The sequence below is a fragment of the Crocodylus porosus genome, unplaced genomic scaffold, assembly GCF_001723895.1.
Source record: "Crocodylus porosus isolate Cpor-Errol unplaced genomic scaffold, CroPor_comp1, whole genome shotgun sequence".
Classification (NCBI taxonomy): Eukaryota; Metazoa; Chordata; order Crocodylia; family Crocodylidae; genus Crocodylus; species Crocodylus porosus.
The window spans coordinates 229,623,126-229,635,221 of NW_017728886.1; the positions used below are offsets into that span (position 1 = coordinate 229,623,126).

The following is a 12,096-nucleotide window of genomic DNA, read 5'->3' on the forward strand; positions in this document are numbered from 1 at the left end:
TAAAAAATGTAACATTTACGTAATATATATATATTTCCTTCAGTGAGTAATATAGTCCTATTTGGAAATATTGAAAAATATTAGACAGTTAACGTTTAATTATGAGTCTTGATAACATAGACATGCTAGTAATTTTTTGCTACTTCTTCATTTTATATGTTTAATATGCAGGATATTTTGTAAGGATGGCTTACTATGTGTTTTCTCACATAAATTAATTTTTTGTATATGTCACAGTATTTTCTTGTGGCATTTCTCTAAACCCATTGGAAAAAAAAGATGTGTCCAAGAAGTGTTGTGTAATTGTTTAAATTTAAGACTACAGTTTAATTCACATATACAAAGAAAAAACATTTTCACTTTAATGTAATTAACGTTCTCATTTTAATTTTGATATTTCCTGATTTGAGGGCTTATTCATTCAAACTCAACTTTTTGTTAACACGGGTTTTGTTCTATGAACTTTCATAGTAGTTTTTTCAGTATATTTTTTTAAAAAGGAGAGAAAAGGAAACAGCCAAAGCTTTGCTTTCACAGTTTGAAATTCAACCCTTGAAACAAATTGCAACTATTAATTAAGTCCATAATTTTTAGTAAATTAAATATTGTTGGAATGCTTTGTTTCATTCAAGTTGCAAGGGGCAGATATCTGAATAGTTATAAGGAAGAATACATAACTCTAAAATATGGAATAAAACGGTTAGATGATTAACATGACCTTTCTTTTCTAATCACATTTTTTATAGTGTACAATTTCTGTGTCCAAGATTTTAACGAGTTTTCCTAAGCCAGTATTTTATGATGTATACCTTGAATATCCTGAAGATAATGGACAAGAATATCTTTGGGCTATACCAGTTTTAAACTTAAACCTTCAGTACAATGAAATGCTTGTGAATCAAGGTAGGAATGTTATAATAATAATGCTTTCAGTGAATTAAATTAGGCTATAAATCATCACTGGAAATAGTTCGTATGTATTCTGAAAAATCAGTAAGTCATTTTAAAGATATCACAGTTCACCATTGATGTAACAAGGTATCTTAGTATTATGAACTTACTCTTTCAGAGACAAAAGCCTACCCACTTCTGTGCAATATTAAGAGACTTTGGCTTCATATGCTGGGTCTGCAATGACCTGACTGATTTTATGTATAGTTAAATCAATATTGAAAATGTCAGGAAGATCTCTTCTTTTTGGGAAGGGAGAAGGCAATTTGAAAGGAGATCGTATAAGTATATGGGTCTTCCTGCATCCTAATACTTAGAAATGGATTTGAAGTCTATATATAATAGAATTAGTTAACTTTGATTTGCTGTCTGTTCTTTCACATGGAGTGGGGAGCTGCTTCAGTCTGAAGTAGTACATATGGAAACAAAAGGTCATGTTTGGTCTCTGTATGTATTATCTTGGACTCCTAAACAATATCTGCAGAGAAGCATCACATCTGGTGGCCGTCTACAAACTGGCGAAGGGGAACCAGCAGGCTATGGGAGAGTCCCAGTTCCCCCGAGTGCTACTGGGAGTAACAAGGAATGACAGCCATAAGTTGACAGAGAGTAGATTCAGGCTAGACATCAGGAGGCGCTACTTCACAGTCAGGGTGGCTAGGATCTGGAACAAACTTCCAAGGGAAGTGGTGCTTGCTCCTACACGGGGGGGTCTTCAAAAGGAGGCTGGATAATCACCTAGCCGGGGTCGTTTGACCCCAGCATTCTTTCCTGTCCATGGCAGGGGTCGGACTTGATGATCTGCTCAGGTCCCCTCTGACTACTAACTATGAAACTAGACGATCACCAACTGCCTGCAGCCTCTTTCTTTGCTCACTCTCTCTCTAGAAGTAGTCTGACCTTTGGATAGTGGTAACTCATGGAAACAGTTATGAACATTAAAACAAACATAATTTAGCAGAGCGATTCATCTCAGGAATTTCTTAATATAGTTCTATTGAAGCAACAAAAAATACATAAGAGTGCATGAATACAATAATGTATACTGCTTTTATTTTGGTGTAATTGATTTCACTCTTATGGCTTTCAGTTACTAATTTTAAGTGTTAGTAAAATCTGCTATTTTTCTTTCAAAGGCAGTAATAGGAACAACTGGCTTCTGACCCGTCGAATTTTTTTGGTGGATGCCTTGAGTGGAAAAGAGAATGACTTGAAAAAACAACCAAGAATCATTCGAATTGCTAGCAAAATAACAATCAGGTGAATAAGTGCAGGATGTGTCATTTGTCCTAATATACCTTGTGCTACCTTTTCTATTGAAGAGTTAAAAGAAAAAAAAGCCATATTTCTTTAGGGCAGATTGAGAATTATCTTCCATTAAAATGAGAATATGCATTTCGAATGCATCATGTGGGAGCTTGGGCCACACTGGTTTGTGTCCATCATTTGAGAATGCAGGTAGAATTCTGAAGTTTGCGAAGTCTTTTTTGTACCAAATAAATGAAGCAATATGAACTTAAAATGTTGGGAAATATCCAGTAGAGTATTCTTCCTTTGCAGAAAAACACTCAGCTGGCAGAAGCAGAAATTTTGCAGAAGCAGTTCTTTATTTTCTGTGCCAACTGCGTGTACATCCTTGACATTGAAGAGGCAGTGTAAAGGTGTTCTACTATACCTTGTTATTCACTGGAATAAGTTCACCAAGAGGATCATATGAATGTAATATAATTTAGAACTGCTCTACTACAACCAAGCTTTAGTTAAACTGCCCCCACTGCCATTTTTCAGCACGGGGATGCTGATGCATTTGATGGTTCAGGTGCTTTAATTGGAGCAGCTCTCAGAGCCGCACTAAATAAGGTGTCTCTCTTCCCCAACAGAATACATGTATAAGGAGCCCTGTAGTTGATGTCAGTACTGCAAATTCTACTTCCCAGTCTGCTGGATCTTTTGTTTCATGAAAAGTGTTAGAGCATTGCCTTGGCCATAGATAGAATCATAGAAAATTAGGGTTGGAAGGGACCTCTGGAGGCCATCTAGTCCAACCCCCTGCTCAAAGCAGGACCATCCCCAACTAGATCATCCCAGTCAAGGTTTTATCTAGCTGGGTCTTAAAAATCTCCAAGGATGGAGATTCTACAACCTCTCTAGGTAGCCTTTTCCAATGCTTTACTACCCTCCAAGCGAGAGAGTTTTTCCCAATCTCCAACCTAAACTTCCTTTGCTGCAGCTTGAGACCATTGCTCCTTGTTCTGTTATCTGCCACCACTGAGAACAGTCTAGCTCCATCCTCTTTGGAACCACCCTTTAGGTAGCTGAAGGCTGCTATTGAAGCCCCTCTCAGTCTTCTCTTCTCCAAATTAAATAAGCCCAGTTCCCTAAGGCCCTCCTCATTAGTCATATGCCCCAGCCCTCTAACCATTTTCTGTTGCCCTCCTCTGGACTCTTTCTAATTTGTCCACATCCTTTCTGTAACGGGGAGCCTAAAACTGGACACAATACACCAGATGTGGCCTCATCAGTGCCAAATAGGGGGAAGAATCACTTTGCTCAGTCTGCTGGTAACAGTCCTCCTAATGTAGCCCAGTATGCTGTTGGCCACCTCAGCAGCACTTTGCGCTTCTTGTTGAACCTCATGAGATTTCTTTTGGTTCAATCCTCCAATTTACTTAGGTCTCTCTGAATCATAGCCCTACCCACCAGCATGTCTACTACTCCCTTGAGCTTAGTGTCATTTGCAAACTTGCTGAGGGTGCACTCCATCCCATTGTCCAGGTCATTGATGAAGTTACTGTGATGAAGTTACTGAACATGACGAGCCCTAGGACTGACCCCTGGGGCATTCCACTTGATACGGACTGCCAACCTGACATTGAGCCATTGATTACTACTATGGAAGCCCAGTGATCCAGCCAGTTTTCTGTCCACCTTACAGTCCCTTCATCCAATTTGTACTACATTAGCTTACTTGCAAGAAATTTGTGAGGGATCATATTGAAAGCCTTGCTAAATTCAAGTTATATCACATCCACTGCTCTTCCTGCGTCCATGGAGCCGGTCATCTCATCGTAGAAGGTAATTAGGTTGATCAGACATGATTTGCCCTTGGTGAATCCATGTTGACTTTTCCTAATCACCTTGTTCTCCTCCAAGTGCTTGGAAATGGATTTGCTAACAGCTTGTTTTTTGGATTACTGGTATCATTAGTATTTTGCTAGTCCAGAAAATCCTTTGGGAGGTTTAGGTTTTGACTTGCCAGATCTACTCATTAGATTGAATAGATTGTTCACATGGGTAGTTGAAGAGGTATTAGATCCAATAGCATCGAATGTTTATTTTTCTTCTTTAAAATAATCAGACAGGTCTTGAGCTTTCAAGGTACACTTGGCTATTTCATCTCATCCCACTTTCTCCACCCCTTCCACCCAAGAGAACTTCACAGATTGACAGCCTGCAGAAACCACATTTCTACAACTATTCCATTTATTTCGTTATGTCTACAATCCACCTTTGCCTTAAGATATAAATAAGATTCTTGCAGAACTTTTGCATCCCCTTTTTAGATCTCAGTCTGTTATGTCTACCAGCTATGTTTTCTGTAAAGCCAGAATGTCAGCACAGAAAGTTGAAGAGCAGAGGTATAATAACACAGCCAGGCACCTGGGGCAGCCGCTACATACAGGAGCAATGACAATTTCCAGTTGCCACCATGTGGCTGGTGTGATTGCACAGGTGCAGCAGCAGCTGCCTTTTTCTGCCTCCCAAATCAGCGCCTGGATATCTGCCCTAATCACCCTATCATAGTTGAAGAGATACTTGCATGAAAGCTGATCCATGCTATTTTGGTTCTGTAAGGTTAAAGTGTTTCTTTGTCCTTCCCCGTGTGCTTGTATATTTTTTCCTGAAGTTTGCATCTATAAGTAGAAAAATTATGCCCACATTTTAGCTATCAGATAACGCATACATAAATTCTGAGAGCTGGAAAAGACACTTTGCTGCCTGCCTAATACCAGAGGTCATTCAAGGAGATCCTAAGTAGCTTCTGTTAAATGTTTACATTGTGTGCTTCCTGCAGGGTGTAAGGGTAGTATGTAGAAGTATATAGGTTCTTATGCAATATTATTTTGTCAGCTTTCCCTCCTAATGCAGTATCTAATTTGAGTCTTGCTGTCAGTTTTAATTGTGCACCTCTTGGATCATTACTGATAGTGGTTTATCTTTCAAGAGTGGTGGGACAGGCTTTAAAAGAGGAGGTTATTCAACAGTATACCCGTGGACACCTGAAATGATTTTTCATATAGAATCAAAATTTCCCTTTACACCTCCATTTCTTTATAATCTGTTATGTAAGGAAGAGAAAACTGGAAAGCAGTGAAGGGCGATTTCCCCTTGTATACTTTCAGAACTATATGGACACTGGGCAAGTAGCTGGGTTTTGTGTGGGTCTATTTGGGAAATAGTCTTTGAAAATCAAGACTGTATTAAATTTCTTTTGTGGAGAAGATAAAAGTGTAGCTTTTGCATTTCTGTCGCTTTTTGAAAGTAAATTGTAGCTGTATTTCTTACTGATTTATATTGATCAAATTTTATATTTACTATTTTATATTCCCTTCATTTTGTATGCTTTTTTCCCAACTAAAAATAATACTTTATTTGTATTTCTACAGTATTCATCTGGTACCCAACACTCAAAGAGGAGCTATCTATCCTCCTCTAATTACCATTGCCTACACTGATCTTCTGGTCCAAAATCCTGATACCCAGAGTGTGACGGTTGGTTCTTCACTGTTATTACCCTAATTGGACAGAATTATTAATTCTGCTCAAATTTAAATATGAAATCAAATATTCTCCAGACTTAAATATGAAATAAACAGAAAATCCCCAGATGTTCAATGTTAAAATTGAAATTATCAGTAATATGCTTTTAGTCAAATCAGTCAAATATTTTTATTTTTCACTTTCTTTAAGTTCCCTAGACATTTTAAAAAGGGTAATCCAAGATTGCTTTCATAGTGTGAAAGGCCAATAGTTTATAAAGAAAAAATGTATGTACATATGAAGAATGACTAGAAGAAGCAACTTTTTTTGAACTAAATACATTGAATATACTATTCTTAATTAAGAAATAGCATATTTTAATTTAATAGCTTTTTATTAACACGAGGTCGCTGTGGTATGTAGACATTCTGGGTCGACCTCATGGTGTAACCAGTTTAAAGTGAGGTAATGGATCTAAAATGCCCATCAATGTTATGTCTTATCTGTTAGTAGTGTATCAGTTGCAAGAAATAAGCATTAAAGAATAGAAGAGAGAGATTTCATGTGGCAAGATAGCTATTCCATAATGAGTAAATATACAGAAAGTGCTGATGTCAGATCTGCCATTCTAAAAGTATGGGCCCAGTAATAAATTACCATGATGGCAAATAGTGCATGAACATCAGCTACTGTATAAGGACTGCCCTATAGACACACTGACCATGTAGCAAAATGCAAGGTAGTTTACCTGACTCTTGGTGAGAGAGAGTCTGCCTTCCCTCTACTACAATATTAGAGCTTGCATATGGGTAGGTACTGTGGATATGCTACCCAGGCATACCTCATTGTAACTTGTTTGTGTGTCCATAATTCACATGCATCTCAGGCATCCTAAACAACTGCCATATTGATAAGATTATGACTAGAAGCATGCTCTATTGGAAGTATCCCCTACGTTGAATGCTAGTGGCATGAGGGAATGAAAAGGAGGTTGGAAATAGGAGAAGCAGAAAATACTAGATAACAGAACAATTTATGTTGTCTAAAACAATGTCACTTTTCTGTTGAAAAAGAAGCAGTCATTTAGAAAAGCCCTTTCATACTGCTGGCAACATAGGGGGTGAAATCACAAAATTCCAGTTCATAGCTAAAAATACCTGGTAATTTGGGGGGCTGGATTCAATTACAGTTTTGTACCACATTTGTCCCATTTAGACAAATTTTACATGAGCCCTGCACTGTCAACACAAACATTCATAAAAATCTACCCTGAATCTTACTAACTTTTGACTTTCTGAACTGAAGTAATTTATTCTCCAAGTCGTTTAAAGTGACAACATCTGTTCTCCCGGCTAATGTAGCAAATGTTTTCAGAAACCAAGGAATCAGCCACTTCCCTCAGTCTTTTTTTAAATTAAATGTATAATACATTTCCATATTCTTGTTAGTTCTAGCTTTTCTTAGCATCACACAGCTAAACATATAAAGGCTCAGTTGTACAGAGTCTTCTAGACCATGGCCAATTATTTTTTCTTAAGATAAATATGTAAACTAAGGAAAGCAATTTTAGATCCTTTGAAAGAATTTCTCTTTGGTTTTCCTATGTTTGAAAAATCATGAGTGGCTGAACTCATTAAGAGCTTACATTTTTCCATCTCACACAAGTCAATTCCATTTACTTAATGTCATGAAGGGGCCATGTTAAGCCTGCTGTAACCTTTAAAGTTGGAGGGGTATACTGTGATGGGGAAAACCTTGCAACACTGAATGCTACGTATCAGTGAAGTTGATTTACTAAATGTTTTTATTTACTTTTGTATTTTAATGAGCAGGTTTCCTTCTCAGTCAATTATGAAATGAGTCAATCAGAAGCTCAAATCCAGACTGATGTAAGTCACATCCTTCCTTCCCTCTGTCAGTTTAGTTCTTTGCTAACATCAGTAAAAAGACAAAAAATAACTGTAAATAATATTTCATTCTCTAGATTGCGTTGGGTGTGCTGGGTGGGCTGGCAGTTTTATGGTCCCTTCTTAAGACTGCTGGCTGGAAGAGGCGTACTGGAAGTTCTGTAATTGACTTGCAGGTATAAATGGCTGGTAGTTTTAAATGTGGAGCATACTGCATTCCCTCTTTAAAGGGGATCTTTGTTATAATTTTCTCTGATATATCTTTGTTATATCCCTCCTAGCAACTGAGCAAGTTTTCCTTTTGTGGGTCCCTTTAAATTAATTGCATAAAGTAGTGGTTTGAACGAATGATCACCTGAGGGCAAAGTATTGCTGGTTTCTTGTCTGTTCTGGATCCTGGGCCCCTCTGTGTTACACTTGCACCATGATTAGTATGGTAATTGTGGCATAAGCAGCAAGTCCTAACCAGGGACTGTGCCAGGATCTTAAATCAGCCCCAGTTCAGTATGGGGCCAGAGCCAACAATCCGCTGATTGTCAGCTTCAGGCCCAACCCCTGGATCCACCAGGACCTATTTGAGACTCCACTGTGGTCCCTGGCTGGAGCCAACAATCAGCTGATACTCAGCAATGGTCATGGCTCTGGACCTGCAGACACCTGACTTTCAACTTTTCGTTCATGAACACTGGCTCCCCCTACACTGGAAAGTAGGAAGGACATGGCTGTGATATGATCCCCAATCTCAGAACTGTGCTTCCGGCCATGCCATGGTGCCTTTTAAATGAATGTGCACCAAAGGCCCTGCTTTTGCCATTTAAAACATAGTCCAACAAAATTATGTGAGAAGTTCTTCATCACAACTGTCCTCCATAATTTTAAAATACCTGAAGGGATTTTTCCCAAAATCTTCAGAATAATCACCTTTTGAACAGAGGCCAAGCAAAGAAGTTCTGCTTTTCAGAAGGGGACTATATCAGAAATATATGAACATACGAAGACAGGTTATAAAGGAAACCACTTTTCAGTTATGGTATTCACTACCAATTGAATAATTCATGCATATAGCTTGTACATATAAAATAACTTATAGTTTTAGAAAACTGTGTGTAATATATGTAATATACTTTTATAATTACAGACTGTTTTTAAATTCTTGCTGTTCTATGCTGGAGACCTTGCCAATGTTTTCTTTATCATCACAGTGGGAACAGGGATTTATTGGCTTATTTTCTTCAAAGTAAGTGCAATTTTCAGATTTGTAGCGATTGATAGAGATTAATTTTGAAGTGAAATGTTCCATTTATGTTTTGACACACAATTTTATTTTCCTTTTTTTGCATTTCTGTCCAGACTATCAAGGCAAGTTATCTATGATATTGTATGTTCTATGTCTAAACCTTCAAGCTCACCTTTTCCCAACCTGTTACCTTTTTGGTACTTAGCCAAAATCTTTCAAAAATTAGAAAATTATTACAATTTTTATAATTCTGTGCAATGGATAATGGTTTTTTTAAGTCTTCAGGACTTCGTAATCAGCTTTAGAATTTAGTATGTTATGACACGTGAGAGCTCTTTGTTACTGCATAATTTAATTGTAGGTCTTTACTTACAGGCACAGCAATTTGTTTCAGTTCTTTTACCAATTCCATCTCAAGAAAAGCATTTTGTTACATATATAGGATGTGCTTTTACTCTAAAGGTAAGAATTCTGTTCTGTTCTTTTTGTAGCTGTGATTCATTTTACTACTTCTGTATTTTTTCATCATCCTTATTTCCAGATGTCTTGAATGTTAGATTTTAAGAAAGGAAGAAAAGGTTTAAATTTTATCCCTGTGGGTGAAATCACTCGCCCATAAAATTTTGCTTCTTTTGAAGAAAAGTGATTCTTTTGGAGAAAAACAAATGATTCCCTATAGTATATACTCTAAAATAATACAGTCCTGAATTCCCTCTTATTTGGGTCCTTTTTTACCTGTACTTTTAAATGAATGCGTCCCTATAGACTTCTAAATGAGTGAGTCCCTATAGTATATGCTATAGGGAATTATTCATGAATTCCATCTTACTTGGGTCCTTTTCTACCTATACTATAGGGACTCACTCATTTAAAAGTACAGGTAGAAATGGACCCAAGTAAGATGGAAATTAGGACTGCATTATTTTAGAGATCAAAGTAAATATTACCAAAAAGATAAATTGTTAAAGTCCCCCAGTGTTAGAATGCTAGTATGATTGTAGGCTTCAGCAGCTATTGGTATCTCTCTATGAGGAAAACTAGTGTTTCAGTTACACTAGACATTTTTACTGGAAATAATGACATACCACAATGTACCATCAGAAAACAGTTTTCCTCCACTGTAAAGTGACCAGAATGAATACATTTTTATTATGTAGTTTCCATCGCTTCCATTTTCTTGACAATGCTGGATATCTCATATCATCATTTTGTCAACTTATGTTAGACCTTCCTATTTGGGCAGGCATTTACCAAACAAAGGTAGGATGAAATGTTGTTGGGGGGGGCTCTATTTTATCTTGATATTCCAGTTCACTTTTAAGCTGTTTTTGTTCTCTTGCCACTATTCCATTTTTAACTTACTCTGTTTTCTTCCTATAAGCCACCCTGAGCCTTTCTTGGCAGCATATAAATTAAATAAAATTAAGCATGAGGTGCTTGATAAAAATATCAAATGGTTTAGAAACAGATTTTAGTATATCATCAAACTTTATAATGACGTTACAATCTCATGTGTAGAAGAGTAGCATTAATATTTTTGTTTGATCTAATAAAAAGTGCCTAGTGGTAATAACTAATTCTTCATCTTTGCCTGAATTCTACTAGAGTCCTATTTGCATTTATACTCTATTCTGTGATTTTTCTTAGGCTCTGCAATTCTTGCATAAACTCATTTCACAACTTCTTGTAGATATTTTCTTTATTGACTGGGAACGACCTAAAGGAAAAGTACTTAAAGCCGTTGAAGGTAACTGAAAGTAAACTTGTTTATATAGTTAGCTTCACTTGAACCCTGATGTTGCCCTTTCGGGGTGCATCCACACATGCAGGTACATGGGCTTGCAGCAGTTCAAAAAGAAATGGTGCAAATTTGAGCTGGGGCTTTTTGCCTCAGTGCACGTACCCAGACATACACTTTGGTGTAGTACAAGTTGTGCCACTTGGGGCAAAATAACCCTGCCTGGCTCCTCCCAGATCTGCAACCAGGGGGAACTAGAGCCTGGGGCCACCACATGTGCTGGCCCCAGCAGTGTAAAAAGCTGCCCTGTCCTGGTCCCATCAGTACAAAAAGCTGTCCTGGCAAGTAGCTCAGGGCTACTTGCTCTCAGGAGCTTCTGGGACCTGGCCAATTGGTACCTGAGGACAAAACCCCTTGTGCCAGCTGGACTGCTGAAGCAGCCCTGAGAGTTCTCTGCACCCTTTACTCACTGCAGCAGTCTGGCACTGGGCGCTGCTGCCTGGCTGTGACCTGCTGCCACCTACAACAACACATGGCCCCAAGGCTGCATGCCTGCCAGATCCGGATGGGGACTGAACAGCCAGTAAAGGCATCTGTCCCTATGGGCCAGCTACCAGTGGGCTGTGGTTGCAGAGTTGGTCTTCATGTGGCACTACTGCCATGTGTGCCCCTGCCCAGCCATCTGGGCAGCTATTGCCTAGAAGATGTTCCCAGTGTGGTGGTCTGCTTTGAACTGTCAAAGCATGTCCTCTAGGCCTCTGTTGGCCAGGAGGTCATCTACCTTCAGCTGGGTCCCAGCTCTGAGCAGTCTCTTCTGCCTGGGTCCTGCCACTTGCCTCCCTAGCACGAATTCTGGTGTTCCCTGTTTGAAAATTGAAAAATCCCTTATAAAAAAAAAAATCTCAAAGTCATTCTGTAAAATACCCCGAAATCTATGTTCCTCCACAGTTAAAACAAAGGACCACTATAGAGAGAGAGAGAGTGAGAGAAAGAGAGACAATGATCAGTTGGACAATGTTTTATTGATATATCTACAGTGTTAAAGCGATTTGGAAGCCTACCAGTGTCTCTGTCATCATAATAAAATTAATTCTTAATATCTACATGTTTTGCTGTTTGCCTTTGATTTTCTTACCATAAAGCAGTTAGAGTTCCCCCTGATCCCTTCACTAACCAGGATGTGGGGACAGCTGCCCCTACAGCTACAGCTTCTGCCAGCAGGTCTCATCCTGTCTGGCAGCTGGACATACAGAGTGTATGCTGGGGGAATGTGGGGTTTGCAGGAGTGGGGTGGGATGGAGGGATGTGAGTGGCTGTGGATGGATGTGGGGGGCCATGGAGTGCATGTGTAGGTGTGGGTGGATCATGGGAGGCCTGGGGGGTGGAGGCTGCCACATGACCCCTGTAGGGCTGCCGCCATCCCCACCCAGGCCCCCGGATCGCTGCTTCTTCCCCCCCCACCGATGGCTGCCGATGGAGGGGTAGAGGAGTGGGTGGGGGTG

The 12,096-nt window shown here is 38.9% G+C and overlaps 1 protein-coding gene across 2 annotated transcripts in view; it reads left to right on the forward strand.

Moving 5' to 3' along the window:
* The window catches only part of TMEM67 (transmembrane protein 67), a 44,442-nt gene that overhangs the window by 20,213 nt on the left and 12,133 nt on the right, over window positions 1–12,096 (forward strand). Inside the window, exons 12-19 of one of the 2 annotated variants that reach the window (XM_019550494.1) lie at window positions 747–903; window positions 2,088–2,211; window positions 5,619–5,724; window positions 7,545–7,601; window positions 7,697–7,795; window positions 8,758–8,856; window positions 9,232–9,318; window positions 10,504–10,603. In XM_019550494.1, the coding sequence (XP_019406039.1) occupies window positions 747–903; window positions 2,088–2,211; window positions 5,619–5,724; window positions 7,545–7,601; window positions 7,697–7,795; window positions 8,758–8,856; window positions 9,232–9,318; window positions 10,504–10,603 (829 nt within the window). The remainder of the gene's footprint in view (window positions 1–746; window positions 904–2,087; window positions 2,212–5,618; window positions 5,725–7,544; window positions 7,602–7,696; window positions 7,796–8,757; window positions 8,857–9,231; window positions 9,319–10,503; window positions 10,604–12,096) is intronic. The other variant, XM_019550501.1, reaches the window with a different exon arrangement.